At 50.4% G+C, this 14,459-nt stretch overlaps 1 protein-coding gene across 1 annotated transcript; it reads right to left on the reverse strand.

Moving 5' to 3' along the window:
* Positions 1–583: 583 nt before the first annotated feature.
* On the reverse strand, positions 584–6,860 carry LOC134384130 (cytochrome P450 2J2-like). Its single transcript, XM_063105771.1, has 5 exons — positions 6,696–6,860; positions 5,983–6,124; positions 5,476–5,663; positions 901–1,042; positions 584–801 (listed from the first exon to the last, which is right to left on the reverse strand). Exons 1-5 carry the CDS (start codon positions 6,858–6,860, stop codon positions 584–586), a joined length of 855 nt encoding a protein of 284 aa, XP_062961841.1.
* Between the last annotated feature and the right edge of the window lie 7,599 nt (positions 6,861–14,459).

The raw sequence follows: 14,459 nt of genomic DNA on the forward strand, positions 1-14,459 counted from the left end.
GGGACCCTTGTGGGGAATTTAAAGGGGGTTCTTGGTGGAGAGTTTTCTGGAAACAGTTACATTGGCGCTGGCTTTTCCTGATGGAGACTGGGGGCTGTTTACCTGTGCTAGGGATGCAGGGACTTGCACTTCTTTCCTCTGGTCAGGAGAGGGCAGAAAATAAGCTGCCTTTTTTTTTTTTTGGCTTATCAGTCCTCAGCATCCATACTATTTGCATGCATTATTGTATTTATAGTTTTGTTTGATAGCCTTTTCCTCTGAATGTACTTAGGTGCTACCTTATGAGACTCAATTTCACCAAATTAACCTTGTGAACTGATTTAATACCAAACTCCTAACCTTGTGAAATCTTCCCCTGCCAAAGCATAACTAATCTAAGAACTGAACTACCCAAACTGAACTATCTTTGTAGAATCCTTGATATGTCTACTCTCTAATGTCACCTCACATTACACGACATGATCTGCTCTGTGGGCAGAGCACCTGAGCCGGGGGAACCCCTGTTCTTCCTCTTCTCTAACTTTGCAGGAGCTGAAACTGAGGAAGGACTTCATGGGGGACAGGCCTGCAGACCCCCAGTTGGCTACAGGCCCTCCTCCCTAGTACGTGGGCGGGTGCTGCTCAGGCGGGGCACTGCACAGATCTCCTGAGGCTGGGGCTGCAGAGTGCCCCCAAAGATATACTCTAGCCTGAGACCTGGGCTCCCCTCTGGCAATTGGAACCTAAAGGTCTTGAGGAGGGTGGCAAACATCAGGAAGAGCTCCATTCGAGCCAGCTGATCCCCTGGGCACATGCGATGCCCTGGAAGGAGAGGGAAAGGTCAGAGGGTAGCAGCTGTCCCCAGTATCTGTCCCACCACACCCCCACCCCCCACCCAGAATCCAGCACTGTGCTCAGTACCTGCAGAGAATGGCAGGAAAGCCTTATTGACCATGAAGTTTCCATCCTTGTCCAGGAAGTGGCAAGGGTTGAACTGTCGAGGGGTCTCCCAGCACTCGGGGTCATAGAGCACAGAGGCCAGGTTAGGCAAGATGATGGTGCCCTGCAGAGAGGAGCTGGTGTGGCTCAGGGAGCCTCAGATGGCCCAGTACCCAGCCCTGACACAGGGCCAAAGTGAGCTCGGAGAACATCCAGTGTAGGAGTGGCCTGGGGGCACTGGCTCAGGGAGATTCAGTAGGCAGGCCCTCTTAGGATACCCTCCCTCTGGGCTCACATCAGTGATGGAGCTGAGTCTTACACCCTCCTGGCTGAGGGCAACCCACCTTTTTCCTGAAGACTCCCAACCCAGGTCTAGAGATATAGAGCTGTTCCCTCCTATGGAGGCCAGCAGCTGCTGGGCATGACTAGAAGTGACCAGGTATGGCACAGGGCAACAAACACTGGGGTAGGGTGTGTGTGTATATCAGAGAGAGACAGAGACAGAAACAGGAAGAGGAGAAATGAATGGCAAACAACGAGAAAGAAAGATGAGTGATGGAAAGGCAGAGAGGAGAACAGAAGACAGAAAGCTTCACTCTTTAGGGTTGGGAAGAGGAGAACATGAACCATAACCTCAGCCCTAACTCCAACCCTAACCCTAGCCTTCACTGTACCTCAAAGGAGAAGTGAGTGGTTAGAAAAAGAATCAGATGGATCAGATGGAAGCAGAAAGGAGCCAAAGCCTGTCAGGGCAACTTCTGCTTCTTATCATGTGGGCTCTGGGCTGACCAGAAACAGCATAAGGAGGCCAAAGTGGAACAAGGATAGGATTGGTTATGGTCTCAGGACCTAGGACAGTCAGCTACAGTGTTCTGAGGAAGGCCTTATACCTGTGGCTCATTTTCCAAATACATGGAATTAAACCAGCCACCCCTGTGGGAATCAGAAGGCTAACTATAGGATTCGTGGTTTTCACAAAGATAGCTTGAAATTTAAAACAAAGAAAAAAATATAGCTTGGCAGAGTTTGAAGTCTGCATCCCAAATAGAAGCAAGTAAAGAAGTTGAGCCGCTGTAAATATTTTTAGAAGGCACTTTTCTTTTTTGCTGTTGATGCAATACTGTAGGCTTAAGGAGGGGACTTGACTCTAGCCATCCAGACCAATAGCGTGCCCAGACCTGGTTACCCTGTGACTTTAAGCAGAGGTGTTAGGGAGGCAAGTGTCCTTGCTGCTGCCTGAGTGAGCTATACATTTCCCAACTATAGTCCTGGGAATTCCCCCTGTTTTTTCTACTTGGGATTAAGTCACCCTCTGCATTGCAACAGTTCTTAATAATCATCTTCAGATGAAGAGGTTCCTGGCAAGGCACTCTTCTCTCCAGGGAAATTTATATCCTGTTCTGTGGGGTGATCTGGCCTCCTTGCAAAGTGACTGATTTAGCTCATGGAACAGGTTCAGAGCACAGCCTATCCACTGTGCAAAAAGGCCAACCCTCCCGCCCCCTCAGATTACAGAACCATCTGCCTGCTGGGTGCCCCCCGGGGACTCTATGCCAGCTCCTCCCCAGTAAATGGCAGTTTGGAGTTTACAATCAAATAGGATGTTTAAAGAGAGACAGGCTTGAAGCACAACCATTGTACTAGGGTCCAATGCTGTTGTCACTATTGCTCAGCTGATGAAATGTTTAGGAATATCTGTAACATTTAATGATCTACTGTCAGGCTTTGACTCCACTTTCAGCAAACATCTCTCACCCAAGTTGTAAAAGCTGAATATTAATTTCAGGTTGTTAATGGTCCCTTGGAGTCTTTATCACAGAACAACTAGAATCAAATCAGCAGGAATGGGCTCTTAATGAGGGAAGTTCTAATCTCCAATGGCATGAGACAGTGTTAAACTCTGGTCCCCCACTTTTTAACTTGACCTAATTTGGCACAGCTTTTAGATAACCTGGGCCTGGGCCCTCCTGCCATCCCAGCAGTAAGATTAGCTGATCCTGTCCTCACATTCCAGGAGACAGTATCAGCCAGTCAGGTGACCAATGGACAATGCAAAACATCTCCATTTAACACATTAGTACATTTTACTTACCTAGAGAGGCATTTCTGGAGCAATACAAACAGCAGGGAGTATGGTGCAAAAACTTCAGAGTCAGAGCAAAAACTTTGGAGTCAGAGGAACATGAATTTGAAACTCAGGTAAGTCACGTACTAGCTGTGTGTTTTGGGCAGTTACTTGAACTCTCTACACTGAAGTTTCCCTGTCTGTAAAAAAGGAATAACAATAACATCTAAAGGATCAGATTGCTATGAAGAAGAGATGTATGGAGGTGGCATCTCAAGTCTGATCAAATTAATAATAAGTTTAATAATAGCATTCTGGCAGGGCCCTTGGAGTGGAGTAGGCCCTAAACCATGGTCAGTTGTAAGCGCTGAACAAAGACTCTCATGATGAAGAAGACTGGGTGCCCATACCTTCTCTCCCCATCACTTCCCTAGTGTCCACAGTGTACCATTGCAGCTCCCACCAAAGATGGGCTGGAGCATCAGGGCAGAGCCAAAGTCCATTTCTGAGGAAAGTCTCGGGGCTCCAGCCCCCACCTCTACGTACAGAGGGGTTGCTCTAAGATGAGTGACTTTCATTTTAATGAAAATGGCAACGTTGCCACCTGCACATCTGTGGTACGTTACCTTTAAAATGCCCCCCCCCCCCCAATGATCCTGGAGTTCTGGGATTCACACTCTACATAATCCCCTTCCCTTGAGGGTGGCTGGGTCTAGTAACTCATTTCTAACAAAAGACTGTGGCGTCTATTCCGGGTGCTCTCTCGCTTGCTCTCTGATGGAGGTCAGCTGCCGTGTTTTGAGCTGCCCTATGGGGAGGCCCATGTGTCGAGGAACTGAGGGTGGCCTCCAGGCAACAGTCCATGAGCAGCTGAGTCCTGAAGACAGCCATGTGAGTGAGCTTGAAGTGAAGTTTCCCCTAGTCTGTAGCTCCACCAACAACCTGATGGTAACATCACGACAGACCTTGAGACAGAGGCATCCATCTAAGCTGCACTCAGTTTCCTGACCTCAGAAACTGTGAAATTATAAATGCTGCTGTTTGAAGCTGTTAAGTTTTGAATAATTTGTAACACAGTAAGATAAATAACTAATTCAACATCCTTTGTCTAGCATCTGCATGGCTCAATCAACAATATAAAAGACCACTGTACCTCTTGTTGTAGTGAGGACTGAATGACGTAGTGGACACACAGTAAGTTTGGCAAAGAGCAGGTATTGTTATGTTATTGTCCAGCTCATGTCAAAAACCTCCATAGAAACCTGTCTCAAGCTGGATTACCAGAGAGCTATAAACTTTAACTATTATTTTGGCTCCCGGCCCTCAAAAGAATATTATAAATGATAAGCCTCATAATAACTTCTTGGAGTGTGATAAGCCAATGCTTTCCTGGTACAGGCATGCTTCCTTTGAGTACATAATAAGAGTCATAACTTACTGGGATTTCCTTTTTTTCTTTTTGGCCTTGACTCCAAGAAAGCTTAGACTGAAGTTTTATGTGCACATGAAGTAGCTGTTCTTGACTTAAATATTTTTATATAACTCTTTTCCTCTTTTTCCCCTTATTTGGTACTTGTTCTCTTAACCTTGTTATAAAATGAAAAACAAGAAAGGCAATTTCTGCTACAAATCAGTTCTAAGGAAATTATATAAAATGCAGACCAAGCCTAAGGCATGTAAATTGCAAATGGCCTAAATGTTCACCAAGTGTTGAAAATTAGAAAACATCTGCTTGGTGGAATATTATGCAGCCATTAAGAGTGATATAAGCAGTGGTTTTCAAAGTGTGGTCCCTGGACCCATAGCTTCAGCACCACCTGGGAACCTGTTAGAAAGGCAAATTCTTAGACCCCACCACAGACACACTGGGTGTGGAGCTCAGCCATGTCTGTTTTAACAAGCCCTCTGGGTGATTCTGATTTACCTGGAAGCTTAAGAACCACTGCTGTAGAAGAAACTGAATAATAAGTTAAATGAAATGATGTATTCACAATAATATATTCAGCACAATCACAAGTATATAAATCATATTTGGAAAAAATGTTGGAAAGAGGTGTATTAAAATGTCTGCAAGGATTGATCTCTGAACAATAGGGAACTTTAAAATTATCCATCAGGGAGTACATTCTTTTTTTTTTTTTTTTTTTTTTGCTTTTTTGTGACGGGTAAGGGGATTGCAACCCTTGGCTTGGTGTCCTCCACACCGCACTCAGCCAGTGAGCGCACCGGCCATCCCCATATAGGATCCAAACCCGCGGCGGAAGCGCCGATGCGCTCCCAGCGCTGCACTCTCCTGAGTGACCCAAGGGGTCGGCCCAGGGAGTACATTCATTTATAATCATAACCCCTATTCCAAATACCATACATAGATGACTAATTGATTGACAGAGAGCCCAAAGTTTGGCAGAAGCTGCAGCAGATGGCTATGCTGGGCAGGAAAGGTGCTTTCTGCAGTCACTGGGTTGGGGTGGGGCCACATAGTGACCACCTACCTTGGGCACGGGGTAGCCACACACACAGGTGGAGGTCATGCACTGGCGAACAGCGCCCACGGCCACGACACTGCTGAGCCGCTGCACCTCATGGAGGACGGCGTGGGTGTAGGGCAGTCTCTCACGGTCTTTGTAGCAAATTGCTTGGGCAGCACCCAGCACCGCATCCAGCTCCTGCTGTACCTTCTCTGCGGGTGGCTCAGTGTGGGTTTGGGGAAAGGGCCTGTGGCCTGTCCTCGCCCACCCTCATCCCAACCAAGAGACTTCAGCAAGGCAGTGGAATGACTTGCCCAAGATCACACAGTAAGTAGCAAGGTGGGAGCTGAAGCCCCTCCTGTCTGACTCCAAGCCACAAACACTTCCTGTACCACAGCAGAAAGAGCAGGACCCACCTCTGGAGCCATAGAGAAAAGAGAGTGATGGGGGTGGTACCTGCAGCCCAAAAGCCCCACTCAGGGGTAATGGGTGAGGGGGTGGTCAGCCAGGGTGTAACAGAGGGCCTCTCACCCTGGACAGCTCCGTACTGGACCATGTAAATGAGTGCCCAGCGCAGGGTGGTGGCCGTGGTATCGATGCCTCCCAGAAACAGGTCAATCACCACCTGGATCAGGTTCTCCTCGTTGAATGTGGAAACAGGGTCATCCACGGCCTGGCAGGTGGGTAAGGGGTTTTGGAGGAGCAACGCTGGGTCTAAAGTTTTCCCCGATCGGAGACTTGGTGTCTCCTTGAGGCCTGACCTGCCCCAAGGCTTGTGGGAACAGAACTCCATGGGGTCCAACCCCTTGGGAGGGCCTCAGTCCCAGGACTGCATTGGCTTCTTTTTTTTTTTTTTTCTTTTTAAAGATGACCGGTAAGGGGATCTTAACCCTTGACTTGGTGTTGTCAGCACCACGCTCTCCCAAGTGAGCTAACTGGTCATCCCTATATAGGGATCTGAACCCCTGGCCTTGTGTTATCAGCACCACACTCTCCCAAGTGAGCCACGTACCAGCCCAGGACTGCATTGACTTTTGATGGGGGGCTGCCCTGGGGTTCTGCCCCTGATATCAGCCAGGTCCTCCACTTCCCACCCTACCCATGTCTGTAGAAGCCAGTTCTGGCCTGGGAAAAGATAGGGAGGAAAACCCTGAGGAGCGGAGACCATGGCCTAGAAATGAGGTGCAGCCCAGGAAGACAGCCCCCTTCCTCCGTGCCTTTCTCTGCAGCCATTCCAGGCCCACCTTGGTGATCTGGGCCAGGTAGCAGCTGATGAAGTTCTTGGGGGCCTCAGGGGCCCTGAGCTTGTGCCTGATGATCTCCTGGCAGATGAAGCCCCGCACAGCCTTTTGATACCTAAATATCTCCTGGTGCGGTCCCGGAAGGTGGCGAAGGGCCCAGGGAAACATGTCATACAGCTGTGGGGAGAGAGGTCCATCCAGGGCCTACTCAGGTGTGAGCCAGCCCCTGAGTCAGGGCACCTGAGAACTATACTAGGCGCTCTAAAGATGGCTAGCGCCTCTGACACAGGCAGCCAGGGCTGCCTCTCATCTGGGGACCCTCAAATAATCTAGACAGAAATGAGAGCAGTGGTAGCAGGGATTGTGCTCAGGGTTTAGCCAGGATGTTGCAGGCTCAGAAAGCTGTGTTTCTGAGGATATAATCTGCCTCTCACTCCCTGCCCACACACCCGTGCTGAACCTCAGCAAAGGTTTGATGCTGTGAACTTGTCAGCTTGCTGAGCAGAAGCCACCTAAGGAACCCAGAATCAGGCTCTGAGGCCTCCCTCCTGCCCACCTCACGCCTTCCCTGCCAGGCCCTGGCTGAGGCCCCTGCCTCCCTAAATGCCAATTACCCGGCGCCACACCGTGCTGACAAAGGCCAGGCCAAAGTTGATGGCTTGAGTCAGTTCCTGGAAAATGGGATCCTCCGAGGGGAAGCAGCGACCAAACACGAGGGCCACAATGACTCTGGCTGTGGCTCTGACAATGGGCACCTGAGGGTCGAAGGGTCTACCTGAGAGTAGAGGGGCAGGGCCCAGGGTGAGAGAGCACAAAGAGCACTTCCCTGAGCACTCATCCAATCTTGTATCTAGTCGCTCACTTACATAGTCATTCATTCTCATTTCTTATTCATGCATTCAACAAATGCTTACTGAGCACATTCTAGGAGCCAGGCTCTGTGACAGGTGCTGGGTTTATAGATAGAGTTGTGGGAGACAGACAGCCATTTAAATGACAACAGATGTAGGTTCAGCTCTGTCACAGATGGGAACAATGGGTGGGGGGACTAGCTGTGCCTGGGATTCAGGGAGGACTTCTTAGGGCAGGTGACCTCAGCCAGGTCTGAAAGAAGGAGCAGTGGTTTCTCACAGGGAAGGGAGGTGTGTGGGCTAGGGAAAACAGCATGTGTAAATGGTTGGAGGTGTGAAAAGCCTTGGATGCTGGTGGAAACACTCAGCCTGCTGTAGAGGAGGGTTTCTTGTTTCCCAGCGACTGGGCATTCCTGAGCCTCTGTCCACCCCCCTTGGAGCAACTCCTCCCACTCTATTGATGTAGCTCAAAACCACTGATAATTTTCTCAGGCTTCATAGACGCTCACACACACGCATGCACACACGCATGCAACACATGCATGCAACCATGTGCTGCAAGGCTCAGCCTCCTCTGCAGGGATGTTCATGGGGGTGGGGGTGGGGGTTAAGGTAGGCCTACCCCAGCCTGCCTGCCCCCTAGCCCGGCCCTTACCTTGCTCCTGGTGGAAGACCTCAGCCAGCTCTGCTGCCTCTTTCTGCAACTGCACCTCTAGCGCCAGCTTGCCTAGGCCCAGCCCACGAAGTGTCACCAGGCAGAAGTGTCTCTGTTGCCGCCATGTGTGCCCATTGCTGCAGATGACCCCTGGACCCAGGGCAGGGGGGTGGACAGTCACCAGCTCTCCCAGCTTCCAAGGTCAAGACCACCTGGCTCTCACCCAGGCCTAGAGGGCAGACCCCCAAACCACCTTCCCAACCAGCTCTGGGCCAGTGCTCTGACCAATGGGTGAGGGGCATTTGAAGGGGTGGTTAGTGAGCCTGGTGCTTTCAAAGTGGGCTCAGCTATGCCATTCCCTGGTCTACCAGCCTGATTTTGCCTTTGAGTCATCACAAGAAGTGGAGGAGGAAATAAAGAAGGGAAGGGAGAAAGGAGCCTGTGGGAGGACAAGAGGATCGGAGCATTGCTGATCCAGGCTGCACTGGGCATGCTCATGTACTGGGGCTGCTTGATCTCTCCCACCTCCTGGGGATGTGACAGCACCCCCTAGTGGATGAGCACACTGAGGAGGAGAGGATGAGGCTGACTTGCCCAAAGCCACAGGGCTGGCAAGCGGCTGAGTTGAGACTTGAATCCAGCTCCTTTTGGCCCCCAGAGCTGGTTCCTTTCCATGCCACTCCTCCCCTCGCACAGACGTGTTTTAGGAGAGCCCTGTCCTCCGGGTAGTTCCCCCTCTGTTAACAGTTTTGGGCCAGTCCTGACTCTCTGAGTGTGGTGACCCATTCAGCCACCTCCCCTCCCCAACAAGAGGGGCAGCATTGCCTCTTTCTCCAAACAGGTCCCGGAAGAGTGGGGTGAGGGGCCGGCTGGAGAACTGCTCTGAGTTGGAGACCAGCGCTTCCTTCACTGCCTGGAAGCTGCTCAGTACCACAACCGGCGTCGGACCAACCCACACGGTGAACACACGGCCGTGAGCCTGGGCCAGCTGCAGAGAGACCAGGTAACCCTCACCTCAGGAGCACCTCCTCAGAGCACACCCGCCCCTTCCCCAGACATGCCAATCCCCACGTCCCTGTGTGTGTAGTCAGGGCCCTGTCCTGGGAAGTGGGTATGTTCCACCTGTTTTACATATGATATTAAATAATACCACAGTTTCTTAAGGGCTTAGTGTCCTGTGTGAGCTTTGTGTATGTTACTCGAGTCCACCCTCAGTATAAGCACGAGAGTTAGGTATCTTTATCTCCATTTTATGTCTTAGAAAACAGAGGCCAAAAAAGATAGCAAAAGACCAGCACCTCAAACCCAGGTCTCCCAGCTCCCAGTGTAGTGACCTTTCCACTGCATGAGGAGCTAGGAATCATAATCATCTGGTATCTTCAACCAGATATTTAAAAAAAATACTTATTCAGCTCTGGGCGATATTTCACACCCCACTCAATATATCTGAAGCCCTCCAGCTGATGGATCTATATCAGAGAGTGGCTTCGTGCAGCAATCACTGAGTAATGTTACTTGAGTTTTCCCCTGAGGGTCCCATTCTCCCCAACTCCCATCTCAAGTGGCTTTTCAGAAAATTCCTTCCAGCCACAAACAGTGCTCTCCTGGAGTAGAATTCTGTTAAATACAGTTTTCTCCCATCGAGTTACATTTGCAATGGACTTCTGCCCTCAGAATCCTCTTAGGTAGACTCTGCACAAAGTTTTTGCATTCAATTTTTGCAATCTCCTTACAACCCTGTATTTGAAAGGCGAGGAAACTGAGGCTCAAAGTGTCAGAGCTACTGAGTGGTGGGACCAGGATTCACCCCTGTACATGTCTGACCCCAGTTCTTTCTATTTCCAGTGACCCTGGGCTGAGAGAGAGGAAGGTTCACCTGTCCAACCCTTTCAGAGCCTCCCACACGAGGACAGATTCCCTACCTGGAGCAGTGTCTCTGGGTGCAGCTGAAAGCTTAGTTGCCACAGGTTTCCAAGGATGGGGATGGGGAAGGGGCCAGGAGGAAGGTGGCTCCTTTCCCAGCAGAAGGTGCCGAGTTTCAGGAGCAGGAAGGAGACAGCCAGCAAAGCCAGCCCGCTGAGCAGGGAGACCATCTCCTCTCCCCACCTTTGCTTGCCAGTCCTGAAGCTTCCAGCACACTCTGGCCACCCTCTTCTCCCCCTGCCTGACCTCGCTTTTATACTGGTGCTATCAGGCAGCGTCATGGAGGGAGGCAAACCCCAGTAATCTTTTTCCAGTGGAGTAAATCCATTTGGTCACACCAGTCACACCCGGGCCATGATGCTCAGCAGGGCTGCAGGGCTCTGGCCTGGGACAGGTTGGGACATCTTCACTCCTGCATCAGCATCAACTGCACCTCTGGCCCATGGAGCTCAACCCTGGTGTGGCTTCTCTCAGCCTCTGCCTGGGCAGTCTCAGCTGACTGCACGAGTCAGCTCAGGGGCAGCCACCGCGAGTGGCAACATCTCCCCTGGGGTGTGTTGTTCCATCTCAACACAACTGAAGCTGGGCTCTTGCTCCTGCTCTCCTCCCCCAGGTGCACAGCAGCCTGTCCCGAGGCCTCTCCCGCCCCCCAGCCCCAACCTCTGGTCTGTTTGGACTCTTCACCTGCCCTGGATCCCCATGTTTGTTAGTGGTCACGTTCTGTAGCCTTTTCTTGTGTTTCAACTGTCTTGGAGCCAGACAGCTTTGTCTAAATCCCAGTTCTACCCCTAACTAGTTGTGTGACCTTGGGCAAGTTAGTTAGCCTCCCCTTGCCTCAGTTTCCTCAGTTGTACAACAGAGGTAGGAGATAATAATTTTAGCCAACCACCTCACAGAGCTATTGTACAAGTGCCCAGCAGGAGACAGATGCCACATTCCAGTTGGGTAAATTGAGGATAGTTAAATGAAGAGACTGTTTGTAAAGGTGTGTGGGCAGCAGTTAGGGAATCCACAGGCATCATACTAGTCACCATGGGGAGCCTTTTCCACTTGAGGCTTACAGAATCAAGGGACATTGTTTAATGGACAGAGTTTCATTAAAGTTCTGGAGATAAATGGTGGTGATGATTGCACAACAATGTGAATACACTTACTTCCACTGAACTGTACACTTAAAATGGTGAATTTTTTTTTTAAAGATGACTGGTAAGGGGATCTTAACCCTTGGCTTGGTGTTGTCAGCACCACGCTCTCCCAAGTGAGCCACAGGCCATCCCTGTATAGGGATCCGAACCCTTGGCCTTGGTGTTACCAGCACCACACTCTCCCGAGTGAGCCACGGGCCGGCCCTAAAATGGTGAATTTTATGTTATGTATATTTTACTACAATTAAAGAAAAAGTCAAGGGACAGAGATGTTGGAGGAAGCTGGTGCCTCTACCTGGGGGAAGAGGGTCATTGAAAAGCTCATGCAGTTCCTGCTGCCTGGAGCGCCTTCCCCCTGCGTCTCCACCTCTAGAAGTTCTGCCTTCAAAGGTTACCTCAAGCGAATATGATGGTAACAATGCTCACCTCACAGGGCTGCTGGGAGAGGAGCTGACACAATGTTACCTGACAGTACTATGGGTAATGTACCCGCCTGTACATAGTGTTACTGTTGCAATTTCCACAACACTGCTGCCTGCTGTGCTTGTAAGTTGCCTTCCTTGCTCCACGTCATGTTCCTCCCTCCTCAAAATGGTGCTTGAGAGACTACAGGTCTCTGAAAGCTTTTCTAGCCAACCCCACCAATCTCTAACCACTACCTCCAAACACCCCTACCTTCTTCAGTGGTCCTCGTCTTGTTCTGGGTTGATTCCCAGCTCTGTTAACTACATTGGGTGTCCACCCATCTTTTCCACAGCACGGCCAGCTCAAGGGCAGGCACCAGGTCTCCCTTGCTTTGGGTTTCTTTGATGGTGTCAACAATGGCTTGGAGTCCCGAACTGCCATTGAGGGATGTGACTCACTGACAAAAGGACCTGGCAGCCCATGAGTCCCTGTCCCACGGTGTTCAGTGTCCCTCTGGGAGAGCACACTGTTGACCCCTTTATAAAAGAGAGCTCCCTCGGCTGGCCAGTTCAGTTGGTTAGAGTGTGGTGCTGATAAAAGGAGCTCCCACACGCTGCGCCTTTCGCACTTGGCCAGGCTCATTTGAGCCCCTTCTCTGCCCACTGCAATGTGAGCTACTTGAGGCCAGAGAACATTCTCAGCCAAAATAGTACACTGTTCTAGCGTTCAATTTATTTCAGATGTTTCTGGTAATTTGGGGAGGTGGCTGTGACGAGTGGTGCTGGTGGTCTCGAGGGTTTTAGTAGGGGCTTGGGTATGGATGAAGGTGGTTAGGCAGTGGCTGTGATGATGATTATGGTTTTGGAGACAGGTGGGATAGAAAGATGCTATCTGCCTGCTACCCATTGGCCTCATTCATTTTGAGCTCCAGCGGTCATTTGGTTATCTTGGCCAGGAATGTTTCTCAGAGCCTCCTCAAAATCAGATATAGCATTTGGAGACTTATCTTTAAGATGGAGAAATTTATCACCCTAGTGGAGACTTGCCTGCTCAGCATTCCCAAGTATATTGAACTTTGCCCAGTCTCCTCTCCTCCCACCTTGCCCAAGGGTCACGGAGTTCTGGCTGTTGAGGGTGGGACATGGCTCCTGGAACAGAGACACACCCAGCATACTGGGCCAGAGTGCGATCAGATTCCAGGGCAGGCAGGTCGCGGACATGGATCTGGAATGGAGGCCCTGGGGGACAAGCCCTTCATGACTTAGCCAGGGCCCTCAGCGTCTGATTGTGAGGTGTGGCCTCCTCAGGGAGATGGTGGAGGTGAGCCACAAGGTTCCCTCTTAAAGGCAATGCCCATGCAGAGTGTGTGACCCTGTGGTGGTCCACCTTCAAATTGTACCTTCCCTCTCAGTGGTTTCCCTATGATTCCAACCATTTTCACCACCCAGGCCATGGGGCTCCCCGTTTCCTTTCTACAATTCTAGGCCAAGAATGGACAAAACTCAGATCCTTCTCCTTTGTTCCTTTAAGAACAATTCAATTCAACTATTATGTCTTCGCTGAGCATCTTCCCTATGTGAGGTATTTTCACATCAAATTTCTAAGCCAATCCTCTGCAATACTGTGAAGGATATTATTGCTTCCACTTTACAGATGAAGAAAGCAAGGCTCAGAAGGGTGAAGTGATTTGCTCAAGAAAGTGGGAGGGTGACAATTCTAACCCAGGTCTTCTGTCTCCAAGTTCAATCTTCTCTTTCCACAGCTGCCTCCCAGCTGGGACAGGCCCACATTCTCAAAAGGAAGGTCACTTAAAGTTAAGAGAAAACAAATGTAAGGAACCCAGAGCTAGTCATGCTTCCATGATCCAGCCTCAGAGGCCTCCTTTCTGGGGCTCTCCAGCTGCTCCCAAGGCCTGCTGCTTGCCTCCTGTCTGATGCTGCACCAGAAACCCCTTCTTCAGAGGTGATATAAATACTCTTTTCTCTCCTCCTCCCTTCTCTTCTTGCAGACCCCCAGCGAGGGGAGAGCCCATTCCGTGGCCTTGGAGAAACAGTGGATAAGGAATGTGTAAAAACGGCTTCAGCCAATGGGCCTGTGCCCCAGGCAAGGGCCATTTTCTGTAACAATCTGCCCCTCAGCCCTTGCAATGGATGGGTCTCAGAACAAAAAGATGCCCTTTCTCAGCTCTAGATCCACCAAACCCAGTGCCTAATCCATGCTCAGTGCCTGGAGGTTGGTCCACCCCACACTCTCACTCCAGCAAGGTAGTCCTACCCAGCACATCTCCCTCCACTATGAGGGGAGAGGAGATAAAAATAAGGTGATATAGAGATCACCAGAGATGGAAGAAATGAGGAACGATAAGGAAGAGAGAGATCCCAATTTATCTCCTGCCACCTGAACACAGAGAGGGATTTTTATTCATGTTTGCGTTTAACTTGCCCACTGTGCTCCAGTGCCCAATGGGAGTGAACTGGAGCACATACTGGTGCCTGCCTGCCTCTGGACATTATGTGAAGTCCCCAAAAGACAGTAGCTATTTCTGGGGAGGGTTGGGAGACCCAGGAATCCCTACCTGAAGGAGGGGCAGACAGGGACCATGTCTAGGCAGCCAGGGCACAGCCAGGGCTAGAGGACACAGCTCTGTTTTGCATAGTTCATCATCTACAGTGCCTTCTTTCACTTTCAAAAGCATCCCAGTTTGACACCCCCTCATGAACACTCCTCAACTGCTGATTCTGCAAGTCTCCAGGTTTTGTAGATGGGGAAATGACGGTGGGATGCCTGA

This window comes from Cynocephalus volans, chromosome 1 (assembly GCF_027409185.1).
Source record: "Cynocephalus volans isolate mCynVol1 chromosome 1, mCynVol1.pri, whole genome shotgun sequence".
In the NCBI taxonomy this organism is placed as follows: Eukaryota; Metazoa; Chordata; class Mammalia; order Dermoptera; family Cynocephalidae; genus Cynocephalus; species Cynocephalus volans.

Bases quoted from the DNA above. Each gene is read 5' to 3' on its own strand.
- LOC134384130 (XM_063105771.1), bottom strand. From the start codon at position 6,860: ATGTTTCCCTGGGCCCTTCGCCACCTTCCGGGACCGCACCAGGAGATA. The intron at 6,125-6,695 runs GTGGGCCTGGAA...CCCACCTGCCAG, and splicing joins ACCTGGCCCAGATCACCAAG to GCCGTGGATGACCCTGTTTC. The intron at 802-900 runs GTACTGAGCACA...CTCTCCTTCCAG, and splicing joins TTTCCTGCCATTCTCTGCAG to GGCATCGCATGTGCCCAGGG.